Genomic DNA, 18,189 nt, shown 5'->3' with positions numbered 1-18,189 from the left:
AGGTTCACGAATTTGCGATAGAAAAGTACTTAATTTAGTTTTTTCCTGATATATTGATAAGGAACAATACCAGGGTTACTTAATTGTAAAAAAGACAAGTCTTAAGTTGCAAAGACATCACATGTACTTCTTAAAGTTTATACAACAAAAATGATTTTCAGGGAAATATTTTCATTTTGTTTTATGAATTTGTTTTCCAGAGGACAGATACTCGGATAAATTCGAACAAAATATATAAAATGTAAAACAAATAAAAAACAAACAAAAGGCCATATTCATGAATTACAGACACACATATATATATGAGACAGAAGTTATCATATTCTAGAGCGTCCAACCTTCCTTATAATTAAAAAGGGTTCAAAATTGTGGGTTTCATAAAAACTAAACAGATTTGACGTCCTTAGTAAAACATCTATCTTGGAAGATTTTCTGTTTTGCTTCTTTATATATATTTAACAAAAGCATCAGAAAATTTGCAAATGTTTTGATCACACGACAGGCAACTATTATGCTATTCGACGAACCAAAAAAGTATGTGTTGTACAAGAAGTATACTGTTCATCGAGCGCATCATCATTATTACAGATTGCATTTCTGTGAACAAGACAATGCAATTTCCCATAGGAACTCCCTTTACGGCTAAAACTGTGCCACTTTTACTATGAAGTTTCGTAAAAAATTATATCTTAGAATGGAAAGTTGATATGCACTATTATTTTATTCAAAGGTCAAAACATAGGCTGTGAGGCATATTTTCAACATTTATATGCCCCGTGTTTAAACTTATACTTAAATTCTGTACTACCCCTTCCTTCACTTTGGGTGACCCTCAGAATTCAAAATTCCCCGCAACCATGTGTATATAGGTGTAATACCACCATTGAGTTTCCCCTATTAGTCTTTGTTAAATTTGCACTTTTCAAAAAATTGTGCAGAATTTATCTTTGTTTCAAATAAAGAAATACTTGGCATGAGTAAAGTTTTATCCTGTCCAGTACTATAGAAAAAATTTCACATAACATTTCATTGCATATAAGAAAATAACCATCACTGGAAGTTAACCAATCAAATTTTCCCCCTTTTTTAACCTGTGTACAAGCTTAAGTAACCATGTAACCTCAAGTTTCCAAAATATTCCATAAAAACCCCAAATAAAGAAATAATGGTGCTTTGAAATACCCAAGATATATGTTTATGACTCAGAAATGTTTTACTGCAATGAAATGTAGGATCAATTACCTACAACTGTCAAATTCAAGGGAATATTTTTTTTCGACCTATTTTCGTATGCAACCGGATGTGACGTACTATGATTTGGTGGTATTACACCTAAAGAAGACTTTTTTGTTGAATAAACTGAATGTGACTTTTTTCCTTTGTAATACTGGTTATTTCAAGCATTCCTGTCAAGTTTTGTCATAATCAGTTCAATAGTTTGAGAAAAATCTAGTATAATGTAAGACGACATCTACAGCGATTCGAGCAAAATTTCTTCGAAAAATTAAAACCAAGCCGCATCATGATAGAATATAGTGTGGACCAATAAATGATCAAATATTTATCTCATCTGCCTACAAACAGTTTAATATGATACAAAAGATGACTTTAGGATGATAAATACTACTAATGGACGTCTTATTCTTCCTTATAAAGTCTCTTTTGGTCCATTTATACCTCTCATTTCCTCAAAATTTCTACTTTTTAGGCCAATAAATAAAAATTTTGGGGTAACTTTCACTCATTTATGATAGAAATGTTATTATAAATGATTAATTGAAGTATTCAAGCTGCTTGAACTATCCGTATAAAAGTTTACTGTCTCCAAGGAGGTTTCAATAAGTCCTTGCGTAAAACTTAAATTTACGCTGCGTTCCAGAGAGGGACATAAAAAACTTCTCTTTTGGTGAATAATTTGTTGTTACTGCTTTAAAAATAATTTCATTTACTTAAAACTATATATTTATTAAAGTATTTCTTAGGAAAAATTTTCTAGTATAGCAGAATATAAGAAATAAGGAGAAAAAGCTCCCCAAGACTCTAAGTATGGCTTGTTCTGTCAACTAATATTCATGGTAAAGTCCTATTTCAAGGAAATTTTCTCATAAAATGTATTTTGGAGACTCAATCCACTCAGAATATTTCATTATTTGTAATATTTCATTTAAATAGCAAGAAATTTTAACACATGAGAGTACTCACAAGGTCAAAGGTGCATGTACAGCTTCCCATATTAGGTGTAATACCACCATTGAGTTTCCCCACTTAGTCTTTGTTAAATTTGCACTTTTCAAAAAATTGTGCAGAATTTATCTTTGTTTCAAATAAAGAAATACTTGGCATGAGTAAAGTTTTATCCTGTCCAGTACTATAGAAAAAATTTCACATAACATTTCATTGCATATAAGAAAATAACCATCACTGGAAGTTAACCAATCAAATTTTCCCCCTTTTTTAACCTGTGTACAAGCTTTAGTAACCATGTAACCTCAAGTTTCCAAAATATTCTATAGAAACCCCAAATAAAGAAATAATGGTGCTTTGAAATACCCAAGATATATGTTTATGACTCAGAAATGTTTTACTGCAATGAAATGTAGGATCAATTACCTACAACTGTCAAATTCAAGGGAATATTTTTTTTCGACCTATTTTCGTATGCAACCGGATGTGACGTACTATGATTTGGTGGTATTACACCTATATACTGGTAACATTCCCAAGTTACGTCTCTATGAGATAAAACATAGAGATCATATCAGGGAACCAGTACGTAAACAAAACAAAATATCTACTATGAATATTATATATCTCCCCAAAAGAGGCGTGGTTTGTGAAACAGATTAATTTTCAAAGTGCAACCTACAGACAATTAATACTTTTTTTGGAGAATTGAGAATGTTTCTTCTAATTGATAGAATAAACTAGATGTTTATGGTTAAAAATATGTAAATAGATTAGGTAAATCTAATCTTTCAGTAATCATTCAAAAGTTTCCTCCCCCGAAACTTTAAAAAAAAAAAAATAAGTTAAAGTACTTTTTACATTGCATTGTATTTGGAAAAAAATGATAGAACTTGAATGATTAAAATGCAAATGTAACCAAAGTTTTCTTCTTGAATAAATAAAAGATAATGTAGTGTTAATAAAATTTCTACATCAGCGTAATTTTAACTTAATATTTATCTTGTTAACCTTTCTTCATTATCGTTATATTTTGTAACGTAACGTTTATTTGTTTAACTGAAAAGGTATCTGTAGGTCTGAACTGGAAGACGGTTTTGGGGTACATGAAGTTTTTCCATAAAGAAATTCGTCAGGACCAAATACATGTCCAACTTGCTGCGATTTGTTTGGGAACGTTTGCTGTTTTGATTTTGTGTCTTATATATGTCATGCGCAAGAAACACTTAGGAGTGTTTCGTAAGAAAGCTACAGAAGAGTTTTCTGTTGAGTTTTTCAATAGCCCAGAAACAAGAGGCCTTATGGATCCGCCAAATGATACAGGTAATTGAAAATTCACAAAGTGATCTAAATATTGTTGTAATTCAAAACATATTAGTTACATTTTGTTTAATATACTGCAGCTGTGCTGTTTACGCAATCAAATTGCATTGACCGTATAATGATTTTGCATTTGTCACCTACCGTATATCGCATTGTTTATGACATTGACCATGCCTTTCCGTGGAGTTTTATTTGTGACGTCATGAAAAGTACAGGTTCGCGGAATTTTTACGACGTTCGCTCCAATTAAAAAAAAAATATGGTTTATACCCAAAATATTTCATTTAGAACAGTTGTAGTAGTTGCAGTATATTAAGAATAATCATACATTGTCTCAAAATACAAATTTTGGTTGTACTCGGCTCAAAAAAGGATATAAATGCTCTGCATAGCCTCGTTTTCTACCTGTTTCAAAGCCTTGTAAAAATAAAAATTTATATTTCGAGACAATGTATGGTTATTCTATATATACAAACAACACATCGGTTTTATTATCTTGCTGGTACGTTGTATTCGATAAACTATTATATAACTAGGTTAATACACCCTGAATCTGAAGGTGCTATCACTTCAGTAGCCAAAACTTAGTATGCATATAATCGCTATTTAGTCCAGACCAGAAAAAAACAGTCGCTTAGACAACTTCTTGTTTTGGGTCAAGTGTCGCAATAATGAAGGTAATCGGTAATGAACTGAGGGAGGAAAAGTGAACATTTTGCAATTTTGATTGATTTTGACCCCATTTTTTTTTACACAAATTAGATTCATAGAAATGCTTTGTTTGAAATGTTTATAATTGTTTAAACCTGTATCTTTAAAAAGTTTTATGCACAATACATTGTTTAAACAGGGCCCCAGATAGTTTCATCTAGTTTGTGACGTCATGAAAAAGTAAGGTAATTTCAGAATTAACTGGATTGGAAATAATAGCGAGAAGGTGATTTTTGCCATTTGATAAAAGGCTTTCCGTTTTGATTTTCCTTGGAGCTCGGTGTTTTTGTTAGTTTACATTTTTTTACATTACAAATCCATTCCATTTTTTTATTACTCACACAGTTCATACACTCCTGTTTAGTTCTTTTGTGATATTTTCCTTCTTCGGGAAATTCCAACGGAGTAGGTATGGAAGAAATATATATACTCATATTCAAATTTAATATCATTATTTGTTTACAACATTTTCTGATAGCGAGGAATTAAATCGAACTATTTTATTCATTATTCTACAATAGTAATAATAAATGCAGGCATAATTTCTGGAATTTACGATATTTTCCAACAAGAACGAAACTGATAAGACAAATTCCGGAAATTCGTTTCGAACCCACTAGAATCAGTATTATAATTTATAATCAGATAAACAGGAAGATACACATAAAATAATACCTGATCTGAACTTTATTTGTTTACACATTTAAATCATTCCAATACTTATCAATGGAGGACATAACCATAATTCAATTTATATTTACTCGCAAAAGGCATTCAAAGAATACACATGCATTTATCAATTTATCTATTTTCGTGGAAGATGTAAGGTATAAAATGTCAAGCAGAATTCAACAAATATATAAATTAAAAATCAATGAAAGTGAAATTGAAATATCATCTATCAAAACAATAAAAACAGCAAATAAAAAAATTTAAAAAGCAAACTAAATTCACAGACTAAGTTGGATGCTACTAATTTGGGTTTTCAAATGCACATTCAACCATACTTTGAGACAGTTAACACTTGAATTGGTTTTATAACTATTGTGTATCTGCAACCAAATATCGGGGACAGAGAGAAGTTATGATGTTCGCCATGTTAAAATACAAGTTTTTCGGTTGTTTTCGCTGATATAGTAGTATTGTATAAATTGCTTACGGGCTAAGTGAGACATAGTATGGGTATAAAATTCAATCCTCTTTAAAGATAAGGAAGATTAGAATCTGCTTTATAATATGCAACTGCGCGTATTATTGTCGTAAAATCACATTTTTGTTAATTCATTCTGATTTTATGATTTATGCATAAGGTAATTCATCTGCTGAGCAAAGAACGCCTAGATATGTCAAACAGAAAGGACAGAGCGGTACAGTGCTAATTGTTGAAGGGGCTACAGGGAATCCTAAACCTGAATTTGACGCTATTGGAACTGTTGACATGCTGAAGGAGCAGAATATCTTTATTGAACGCGATTTGGTAAGACTTGGGAAAGATATTGGCCAAGGTGAGCATGTTATGTTATTTCAAAATATTTTGCTCTCCTAGAAAAATTTATATCTCTGCAAAAAACTTTGAACAAACAAAACCATTATTTACAGGGCGAGTGTAGAAAACTATATTGTACAAATACAACATTGCATACTGATTTGTTCTTATATTTTGAAATATGATGAAATGAATTTACAAAAAACAATAATCTCAAATATAAAAATAAATGTAAATCTTATACATTCACTACCAGATATATATATGGCGTTCTTATACTGAGTATTTCTTACTTTAGTGAGATGTGGATATATTATTTAGATAGAAGGCTTGGTTTGTATTTAGATATTTTCGATGAAAACCAGATACTACCATATCTCACAAACGCAGTTTACTCGTTGAATTCCTGATCTTTGAAATAGGCCATACATTTAAACATACTAAAGATCTAACGCATCGCAAGTTTATACGATATTGCATAGCGTTTTATTTAAATATAAATTGACATTCACAAGTTCGTCATGTAGTTTCATTAAAAAAAATATTTCAAGAAGGTTTTAAGAAAAATGAATGAAGTCGTTTCTTCACACGTTTTATGGTCGAAAGGGTCCATTAATACACTGCCTAAAAAAAATCATAATAGTGTTTTCTGTTAACGTTGAAAATTCCTTTTGACCACTCTCGTCCATCGCTGGTTATTACTGGTTTAATCATGTTCCAGATAATTCAGAAGTCAATCATGCATGTCCATATATAGTCGGCAATTTGTGCTTGCGCTGGTGATGCACCTTGTCCGATTCGGAGCTCCTTTTATTCCAAAATATGTCCTTGATCCTGATTGATGGTATTATGAATGGCATATCCAAATTTATAAAATAATTATATTTAATTTCTGTCTTATAAATTATGTGATAAAGGCACCTTTTTTCACAGGAAATTTTGGATGTGTATACCAGGGTTATCTCCGATTAATGGAAGAAAAGGATGAACAACTTGTTGCCGTCAAAACAATTCTTAGTAAGTAACAGACGTGAAAAGCTACATATAAAAAAGAAGATATGGTATGATTGCCAATGAGACAACATGTCCTCTTTTGTCTGCATTTTGTTGGAATAATTACTCTAAATATCAACACAACAATGTTAAATCTGCAAATTTGCGGAAGCAAATTTTTGTTCTTCCTTCGCCGGGATTCGAACTCATGCTATTGGGATATCGAGACAACACTGCCTGCACTGTGTCCAGCGCTCAGCATGAGTTCGAATTCCGGCGAGGGGAGAACAAAAATTTGCTTCCGCAATTTGCAGATTTAACATTGTTGTGCTGATATTTAGAGTAATTATATATATATATATATATATATATATATATATATATATATATATACATATATATATATTTGACTTAAAAAAAATTTAAAACAGGTAAAAGGTTCCAATTCTCACAGACACACTTGATCGTCTCAAGTATAAGTATTATAGCCTTTGTATTGCTTTTTTGTTATTTAATGTTATTCAGGGTTATATCTTGTCAATATACCAGCTTTGATAAGTGTTTGGTATTACTATACATTTTCACTTCGTACTATGAACATCAAAATTATTTATTTTGTAAAAATATTTCCTTTCTCTATTGGAACTGTGCACGTATACCTAACAACAAAATTATTTTCATTTACCTGTGTTTAAAGTTATTGCAAATGGCTGATATTTTTGTTCGAGCATATTGTTTTTCTTTAATTGTTTAACATTTCATAACGATATAACATGTTACTTTTATTATTCTTCCCTTAGTTTATTTATTTTGTATTTACATTGAATCATAGGTCAAATTTATTTGTTCAGTGTATGTTCAATGGTGTTAATATGTCCTTTGATCGAGTTAAGCTATTTCAGTTGATATTTTATAGTGTGTCTTTCTATGTTGTGATGTTACACTATTGTTTCAGAAAAAGGGTGAAGGTTTGGTACTATTAAAACGTTTAAACCCACTGCATTTGTTTGCACCTGTCCTAAGTCAGGAATCTGATGTTCAGTAGTTGTCGTTTGTTGATGTGGTTCATAAGTGTTTCTCGTTTCTCGTTTTTTATATAGATTAGACAGTTGGTTTTCCCGTTTGAATGGTTTTACACTAGTAATTTTTGGTGCCCTTTTTAGCTTACTGTTCGGTGTGAGCTAAGGCTCCGTGTTGAAGACCGTACTGTGATGGTTTACTTTTATAAATTTTTTGACTTGGATGGAGAGTTGTCTCATTGGCACTCATACCACATCTTCTTATATCTATTTGCTTTAAAATGTTTTGGTTTTGAGGGTTCCAGATGAAGGTTCAAGATGAGCGTTATGACCACGCAAAGATAATAAAATGTTGTAAATGTTAAAGTTGTTTTATGAAATCGTTCATTTCCACATGATATAGATTATAAGGTAGTATATATTAGTATAAGTTTTTGAATTTTGCATACATGTATTTAGTCTCTATCAACAGTAAAATTGAATCAACCACATTTGCTACGATGATCAATTCCTATTTACAAAACGTGATCGAAGACCTGACACCTATATATCTCGAACAAAAGAAATTATCTCCTTCCAAACAAATGTATTACTGTTAAACTTAAAATATCCTACATTTCTTTATTCTTGAATACCCGAGGGAAGACTTTTACTTAGTAATTTTTACAACTCAAAATCCACTTAACAATGTTAACAATCTGTTATTTTACACATGTGAATTGATACAGTATTCTGATTTTATATTGATTGATGATCGATTGATTGGTTGGTTTTTAACGCCACTTTCAACACTATTGAGCTATTTGTTGGCAGTCATTTTTTATTGGTGGAGGAAGCCGGAGTGCCCGGAGAGCTATCGACCTTCGGTATGAAAGGTGACAATGCTAGTCAATTAAGATTAGTGTTGAGTGCACCTACCCCGTGCGGGTTTCGAACTCACAACCTCAGTGTTTACTGGCTAGTGATACAGTAATTCGACTACTTAGACCACTCGGCCACCAAGGCCCCTCTAATTTTATATATATTCAGTCTAATTTTTTCTAATGCTATAAAAAAATTACAGAAACAGAAGTACAGGACATAAATGCAATCATTAATGAAGCTATGATTATGAAAGATTTCAATCATCCCAATGTGATGTCACTGATTGGTATTTCCATCGCTCCTGGTGAATTCCCGTTGGTTATTATTCCATTCATGTCAAATGGAGATCTACTGTCTTATATTCGTAGTGCTGACAATGTAAGTAATAATACATATGTTGTAATTATTTTTGTTATGTCTTTCCCCTTTTGTTAGTTTTAAGCTGCAAGAATCCAAGGAAATACATAAATACATGCGTTATGTTTGGTAGATCCAAATTCATTATAAAATTCGTGACGTATTACGAAAAACTATTTTATGTGAAACTTTACAAATAATGTTTCGTGCAGATCTGGAGAACCATTTCGAACTGATTTTTATAGTTAGCTCATGTGCTGTAATGTGACATCATTATTCCCGGTTAGGGGAGGGTTGGGCATATTTAACCCATCCACATTTTTATATGTCTATCTTAAGTCAGGAGCCTATAAATCAATGGTGTCATTGGTTGCAGTCTGTTCTATCTGTTTTTCATTTATTGATTTGTCATAAATCAGACCGTTGGGTTTTTTTTCGCTTGAATTGTTTTACATTTTGTCATGACGAACCCGTTTATAGCTGACTTATACGGTATTGGTTTTGTTCGTTGTTGAAGGTCATATGGTGACATTTTAATTCTTAAATCTGCGTTATTTGAACTTAGGTGGAAAATTATCTCATTAGCAATCATACTATATCTCCTTATCCTTTATCTTGTATAAAAAGTGCTAAAATACTAATACCCTGAGCGTTGTTCGGGATAGAAATAAGGTATTCTCTGGACTTTTCCGGTCAATAAATGAATATATTGCTTAAGTTGTGCCTCCGTGATGCTGTGCTAAATTTATAAATACGCAGACAAATCCAGACGAGTCGATGAATGTAGTCCAATGCCCGTACCGAGTGATTATTATGCTCTTTGATAATGTTTTATGCAAGCAACAGCAGCAATCAATCAATCATTACAAGTATTTAAACATCATATCATAAGACAGGTCCAGGAAAGAATGTACAGTTACTGAACACAATTCTCTGAATAAAGAAAAACATTGTGATATTGGTAACGAGGTTTCGACTATAAACAGACAAATGAAAATTTTGCGGTTAAAATTAGTTTTTTTTTATATTTCATGCAGTCCGTTTTTATTCTCAAACAGCTTAATCAACAAAACGTACACTATAAAGGCCAGTACAGGAAAAATACATTAAATAACGGTATACAAGATAACAAACCCAGAATAAGTAACAAACTACAACATAGGAAGAATATTAACAGATACTGAAATAAAAATCAAATTACCTTATCTGGTGATATTAAACCATACTGTCCTGCAATTAATAAAGGTATAAAATCATATCAGTTTTTAATTCTGGTGTTACAATTTTCATGTGTGTTTTATATACAGAAAAAAAATAATTTTACATTTTGAGTATATAAAATAAATCTTTCGAACATCTTTGTGTTTTAACACAACAACAAAATTAAATGCGTGCTAAACTGTGTCTATTTCTCTATATCCCTTGTATAACAAATACAAATATCTGTGCTTTGTTTGACAAAAACATCAAACCGATTTCGCGAAAAAGTCTTATCTCTACCATATAATAAATTGAACAGATTTCATTTGTGTGGTAAATTTGCCACCTGCGAATTATATATATGTAAATAATTCCAATATTAGAATGGAAACATGATTGCTATCTAATTTCTTTTTTTTAAATTATTATTTAGATTTATAAATCATTTTTCTTAAGTTCTTTTTATATTTCTAAATAAAGCTTTAACTTGATTTACATTCTTTACAGAAGCCAACTATTAAAGACTTGGTAAAATTTGGACTAGATGTTGCTAGGGGTATGGAATATCTTGGAAGCATCAAATATGTACATAGAGATTTAGCAGCCAGAAATTGCATGTAAGAAGTCTAAAAAACCTGAAATTTCACACCTCTTTAAGAACGCACTGACAAATTATTTTGACCCATATAATATGTATGTTTTCTGCAACAGTGAAATAGTCTAATGAATTACAAAACAAATATGTTAGTTTAATTGAGATTGGAAATACTTGAAACTATATATAAACTATACGCCTGTAGAGGACTGAACGAGTTGTGGTATACCGTCGTCTGTCCGTCCGTCAAAACTTTGTACGCTAACTAACCCCTTTTCCCTAACCAACTCCCATGAAATTCTAACTAAATGGATTTCACGGAAGAAGCTCTTTTCAATTTGTTTTTTTCATTTTGTTGTTCCAGAGATAAATTCCCTTAACCTTCAGATTGAATGAAGTTTTTTACATATTGCGCATATATGACTCCAGTATGCTTGAATAGATTCCTCAAAACTTAACACTATTGTTGGAATTTATAAAATTGAACTCCCTTTCCATATTTTAATTTGTCTGGTTTGTTATTCCAAAGTGATTGAACTAGAACTGTTAGGTGTAAGAAATTGTTCACATGTCGTACAATAACTTGAGTATGCTTGGAATGATTCACTGGAATCTTTACATATTTGTTTGGATAAGTGAAAGTCAGATTTTGTTCGAATCTGGTACTTTGACCGTTAGATTAATATAAAACAATGTTAACGTTTCCTGAACTAGCTTGAGTATACTTGAATCAATTAACTACAAAATTTACACTCTTGTTGGGAGAGGTGAATGTGCACTTTTGATTTTGAAAATGTTCTAGTTTATAATAGCCGTACCAAAGTTATTGTACTTAAATAGTCATATTTGATGCAACATCTATACGACTAAAGACATCCTCATACACGTTTTCTACAGACTTAATTTATAAGCTTTTCTTAAATATCTTCTTAATTTTTCATTTTATTTTCGCAACAATTGTAAAATGCACAATACGGGTGTAACATGTGCTCTTCGGGCAGCTGCTTATTTAAATTGTTATGTAAACAAAAATGCTAATACTCAAAATTATTCGATGCTGATCAAGTCAAAGTTATTGTTGGTGTTTATGCCACTTTCAGCACTCATGACGATGTCGTGTTGGACGGTTTTTTTCTGGTCGAGGAAGCTTGAATACTCGGAGAGAACCACCCACCTTCGTTATAAAAGCTGTCAATGCTAGTCAATTGAGATAGGAATCAAACAAACAACGCCGCAACCGGGGTTCGAACTATCAAAAAAGCCAATCCAAGTTTGAAATTTGGCACGGCATGCAATAAGGGTGAATGCAATTCTTTGTTTGGAGTTTTGTTTCGAAGTTTAATATGTAAGACATAATAAAAAAAATGTGTTAAAGTGATAATGAATAAAAGAGTACATGAATATATGAATACTGTAAACGAATAAATGTATGATTTGCAAATGGCTGATATTTTTGCTCGAGCATATTGTTTTTCTTAAATTGTTTAACATTTCATAGCGGTATAACATGTTACTTTTATTATTCTTCCCTTAGTTTATTTATTTTGTATTTACATTGTATCATAGGTCAAATTTATTTGTTCAGTGTATGTTCACTGGTGTTAATATGTCCTTTGATTGAGTTAAGCCATTTCAGTTGAAATTTTGTAGTGTGTCTTTCTATGTTGTGATGTTACACTATTGTTTCAGAAAAAGGGTGAAGGTTTGGTACCATTAAAACGTTTAAACCCACTGCAATTGTTTGTACCTGTCCTAAGTCAGGAATCTGATGTTCAGTAGTTGTCGTTTGTTGATGTGGTTCATAAGTGTTGCTCGTTTCTCGTTTTTTATATAGATTAGACCGTTGGTTTTCCCGTTTGAATGGTTTTACAATAGTAATTTTTGGGGCCCTTTATAGCTTGTTGTTCGGTGTGAGCCAAGGCTCCGTGTTGAATGATGCAGCTTGTAAAACAAGTGAGGGGGCAAGCAAACACAATTATACTTTAGACGATAACGGATAAGATTATACCGATGATAAGAATATCGTACAATTTGTATTTGGTATCCAAGAAAAACATTTTGCTCTTTCAACTTCTCATTGTGAGAATACTTTTTCATTCGGACATCTAGACTATTGATTTACTCTACAGGATGGATGAAAACCTCAAAGTAAAAGTAGCAGACTTTGGGTTGGCTAGAGATATTTATACCAAAAATTACTATAGCAGTGATAATAAGAAAATGTTACCAGTAAAATGGATGGCTCCTGAGAGTTTAGAAAATGGGACCTATAGTACAAAATCAGATGTCGTATGTACATTAATTGTTATATCCATTATATTCACATTTTTTTACACTGTAGTTAAAATGATTTTTTCATAGCTTGTATAAGGCACAAGTTGTTATAAATACTTAATTCAAACATTTGCATATTTTGGTCTGCATCATATTAACTTTTACACGGCATTAGCATGCTTTACTTTTTCCGAAGTTCTGACATTGCTCATAGTATTGTTTAATAACAAACAAAAATTGTTAATTCTTAGAATATTCTAAATTACTGTTTTAACTAACTTGTATATTGTAGTGGTCGTTCGGTGTAGTTATGTGGGAATTAATGACCAGAGGTTCTGCACCTTATTGCGATGTTAACAATTGGGATATGCATAAGTATTTGCACTCTGGCAGGCGCCTAAAAAGAACTGAATTCTGTCCAACTACATTGTAAGTTCATAGATACATTCATTACTAACGAATATGAATATATCAAACAAAAATACACAATGTATGCAAGCTTTGAAAACACACATTTTGCCAGTGATTTTATACGCACAATACGTCATGCTATAATAAAAGGACGAACAGTTGATATTCTTGGGTGTAGGGAGGAGGAATTTGAAAAGGAATAACTAGGTCGAGACTACATAAGCATGAGTAGCAACAGATGAAACTAAGTGATCAATAAGGAAAAATCCTCCCCTCTCCCCCGAATATCAAATGGTCGCCCCTAACCTTCAACAGATTCACTCGAGGCAGAATGTTTTTGAAAGCCAAATACTTAGAACGTTTAAAATAATCAGTTTTCTATAAAATATGCTATCAGTCATCTGTGTGAATTTAAGCCTTAAATTTGATATATAAATAAAAGTTATAAACTAAAGAATTAAAATCTAAATGAATAATTTGCCGTGCGCGAACCGTCTTCGTCATGTTTATTAGACATAAGATTCACAGTTGTATTAGACTTTACAGCAAACATAAAACAGCAGCGTCAATCTATAAGGCGGATAATACCCTTGACCAAGTGGTATTTTTCAACTTGTAGTAGAAGACATATGATACTTATTCGATAGCACTCGACACATTTTTCTATAATAGATTAAAATAGTGTTATCAAACAAAAATGTTCTTCGAAATACTCTTATGATTGAACAGTTTTGAGCAAAAGTTAACTTCAAGGACGGCAAACCAAACTGTTTTTTTTTATTGTCAACTACTAAGAATTCTTTATTGTTACTTTGAGTGTATTTGAAACGAATTAAATGAAATATGTTTATTTACATTAAATATTTAGTCATAAATAACATTTGTATACTTCAATGTTTTCTGAATGTTTGTTTTTATTTGATTAGATATGATATAATGATGGCATGCTGGAAATTTGACCCATACGACAGACCAACATTTCGGGAGGTGAATAAGAGGGTCACTGTATTAGTAGAACAGGAAAAATAGAAAAGAGATAGAGAACTTTGTTTCGAAATATGCTGACAATAACCTTCATTTTAATGATGATGAACCAGTGAAAACATTTTGTTAATTTTAAACTCCTTATATTTATGAGAATCAATAAGGTACTTTTTACCAAATGATATTTTTAAAAGACAACAATTACACTACACTCAAAGTCGACGAACAAAGTGTAGTAGTCAGCCGAGAACCAGCTTACCTTTTTCGTAGGCGGGACATACTAAAAATAGGGATGTCATCAGGGAGGCAATGTTTCGAAATGATTAATTAAATAAAATAAAGAACGGCATAATCGCCGAACGCAGAAATAAACTGCAATATGCATAACTGTACATATGTATACATATTTGTGGTCTCTGATTAGCATGTACCAATGGAAAATACTTTAAAAAAATGCCTCAATGATTTGACATTTCTAGTTTTATCCTGGTTTCGATTGCAGATTTATGTTTGTGATCTTTATCTTCACAAACCGAGATCCGTCAACTCAATGCCATGTTTTGAGAAAATGTCACTCCCTATGTCTCCCTCTTCATTATGAAAAATAAGTTCACCTCTTTTTACATGACTAGATTTTTGGTTAAAGGATAACATTTTATACCTATCCAGAGAGTTTATTTTCTAAAACCTATAAATGTATTATTTCTCCAAGCCATCTATCTTTAAAACTAGCCAAAATTGGTTACTTCTATGATCGTAAATTGTAAGAATTAGTATCCGCTGCACTTTGAACGTTCAGCACTTAAATACATTCACCTATTATTTTTTTTACATTGATTCCTGTATCTTGTTTTATTCTTTTATTCTCGTAATGTATTTCTTAAAATTAGTACATTGCAAATATGAATATAAATTGGTAAACAACTTGACAAAATACCCAAAAAGTAAAAATAAAAATAAAAACTGAATTAAGGTGGTATATAACACTACAGGGAGATAACTCTGTAAAAATCAGCTGAACGTTTTAAATACGTTCTATTGTTAAGGAAATATTAAGCTTCTCAATGATCAAAATTAGTGTTGGTCAAACTGCTATATATCCAATGAAATTTTTCCGGTAAAGTGTGTGGTTCAAATTTTTTGAAATTTTTATATTTTTGTTCTTTTGATCCGTCTTTGTATATTTTAAACCTTTACTATTTAGTCCACCTTTGGAATATACTTTTGGCGTGGCTATGTATTTATACATTCCGCCATTTTTTTATTGTGCTATGGTCATTTTTATATGCTTTGTCTTTCATTATTGCTTATATATTTTGTCTATATGCCATTTTATTTTTATTTTTTAAATAGTTATTTGTTTTTAGTGATTAAGATTATAACACAATGTTTACTGCTGTACCCCAATTTTTCACATGTTAACCTATTATGTCAGATGTGTTTGGTTTATTGAATTTGCCATGATAAGGGATTTTACGTTTTGAATTTTCCTTGTAGTTTGGTATTTTTGATATTTTACTTTTTGGTAAGGTAGTTAATTTTGCAGCAAAACTAAAGATCTTATACGTACAAATGCATGTTACTTTGAAATATTTACATAATGATGTTCGCTTCTCTGTTTTAAGATATCAAGCATTTAAAAAGACTATTATAAAATGATAGTATATTTTAAATAATCCTAGGATTTAAAAAAGCAGAAAAAATTAGGCGTTCGTGTGCTTGTTTTTCGAGATATAAAAGCCATTGAAAATTTGGCGGAAAATTATTCTCCCTAGATTTTTAACATTCAACATTGGCACCTATTTTTCTTTCAAAAACTATGAAAAAAAAGGATTTTGTAAGAATCAAATATGGATTTTCAAACTACATGTAATGAAAATATATATAAGGAAAAGTAGGGGTTAGCGGGAAAAATTTAAATGGCTCTACATAAATAAAACCAGAGGATTCCGAATGTCTGGCAAAAATTCAAAAAAATAGAAGAAGAAGCGAACATCCTTCTTCTTTTAGAAGAAAATAAAATAACAAAATTCGAAGTTCAAAGGTATGAGAATTTTCAGAAAAGGTATTACGAACACGGACCCGGACATAACCTAACTATGAAAAATTTGTAAGAAAAAAAAATGAAACTATACGTAATTATTTTCACAAATGAAAAGTTAACATGAAAAGAAGATTTAAAAGATTTTTTGAACGTTCAGAATGAAAAGAAAAATAAAATGTTTGTACACGTAAGGTGTATCTGAGCGAACTAGCATCAGGTACAGATACTCGATCAAATAGAAAAAAGAAGATGTGGTATGATTGCCAATGAGACAACTCTTCACAAGAACCAAATGACACAGAAATTAACAAACTATAGGTCACCGTACGGCCTTCAACAATGAGCAAAGCCCATATTGCATAGTTAGCCATAAAAGGCCCCCGAAATGACAAATGTAAAACAATTCAAACGAGAAAACTAATGGCCTAATTAATGTACAAAAGAATGAACGAAAAACAAATATGTAACACAGCAACAAACTACAACCACTGAATTACAGGCTCCTGACTTGGGACAGGCACATACATACAGAATGTGGCGGGGTTAAAAATGTTAGCGGGATCCAAACCCTCCCCTTAACCTGGGACAGTGGTGTAACAGTACAACATAAGAACGAACTATAAAAATCAGTTAAAAAAGGATTAACTAATCAGATGGATACAAATAGAAATACATCTAACAAACACACAGAGTTGACGTGGTTGAACAATAAGAATGTAAAACGTTAGAAAGATTTAAACCTGAAACATCCTTAACATACCAGCCATAAATATTTTAGTTGAAACCTAAGCTTAAATTCAACTTCATAATTTATGAACTCGAAATCTTTTTAAAAAAATGTGATATCTAAGTCATACCAGTAAAAAAGCACTAGCTGCTAATTATTACTAAAATGATTGAATAATTACTCTATGAGCATTTAACTTAAACTCTCTGTTTATTTGTTATATTTTTGAAGTCAGTTAGAAATAAACTGGCAAAGATTTATTTCTTGTTGACATATGATTGATGTTTTTGCCTTATTTGTAATAATTTATGCCTTTCGAATTCAAAGAGACCAAAAAAATATGCATTCTCCTTTGTTTTTTTTTGTTTTTTTTTGTGTTTCATCAATGTATGTCTATATCTATATTAATTTGTTAATGTCTATATTTCTTGTTTTATTGAATGCAATATTGGTGATAGACACGAGTTAAACAACTATCTGCCAAACATGCATGTCTGCTCTTTTACATTTAGTGGTTACTCTCAAGTTACCTTTACTTTTTTATGTGATTTTTTTTTTTAATTTAAATATCAATTAACTAACTTTTATAGTTTGATATTTTAGAGAATTTTCCATTCCTAATAAACCTTTTACCAGAGTATGCTCATATGTGTTAAACGCGTGATTTGCAAGTCTGTATATTTATTGTAAATAAATATGTATTTTTTTATTTGTTCATTTCTTTTAGTATGATACGTTTACTGTACATGACACGTGTTTCTTGAAATACCATTATCATGTAAGATTAACTTCAAACACTTTGGAAAACATGTAGACGAAGAGAAAAAGACAATTAATAGAGGAACATATACAACTGGTGTAGGTCCCTTTCAAATCAAAGGGGACACAATATTTGTTCGAATTACCACAGTTCTTGTATATCATAATGAAAAACAAGTTCCTTTTTTTAAATCTTATTTTACAAATAAAAGTAATTTGAAATCAGATCAAATATGTGGGATAAACGTCAATGAGACA

At 31.1% G+C, this 18,189-nt stretch overlaps 1 protein-coding gene across 6 annotated transcripts in view; it reads left to right on the top strand.

Annotated features, from left to right (window-relative positions):
- LOC127718983 (hepatocyte growth factor receptor-like) overlaps positions 1-17,881 on the top strand; it is a 92,513-nt gene extending 74,632 nt beyond the window's left edge. For 2 of the 6 annotated variants that reach the window (XM_052225072.1, XM_052225098.1), the window contains 8 exons: positions 3,252-3,507; positions 5,529-5,723; positions 6,638-6,721; positions 8,780-8,958; positions 10,645-10,754; positions 12,862-13,021; positions 13,299-13,435; positions 14,344-17,881. In XM_052225072.1, coding sequence (XP_052081032.1) covers positions 3,252-3,507; positions 5,529-5,723; positions 6,638-6,721; positions 8,780-8,958; positions 10,645-10,754; positions 12,862-13,021; positions 13,299-13,435; positions 14,344-14,446 — 1,224 coding nt within the window. In that variant the 3' untranslated portion in view covers positions 14,447-17,881. The remainder of the gene's footprint in view (positions 1-3,251; positions 3,508-5,528; positions 5,724-6,637; positions 6,722-8,779; positions 8,959-10,644; positions 10,755-12,861; positions 13,022-13,298; positions 13,436-14,343) is intronic. The other 4 variants (XM_052225096.1, XM_052225064.1, XM_052225088.1 and 1 more) reach the window with 3 other exon arrangements.
- Positions 17,882-18,189: the final 308 nt, after the last annotated feature.

The sequence above is a fragment of the Mytilus californianus genome, unplaced genomic scaffold (assembly GCF_021869535.1).
Source record: "Mytilus californianus isolate M0D057914Y unplaced genomic scaffold, xbMytCali1.0.p SCAF_1, whole genome shotgun sequence".
Taxonomy (NCBI): domain Eukaryota; kingdom Metazoa; phylum Mollusca; class Bivalvia; order Mytilida; family Mytilidae; genus Mytilus; species Mytilus californianus.
Note: the sequence above shows the minus strand (reverse complement) of the source record. Positions and strands in the feature narration are given on the sequence as shown.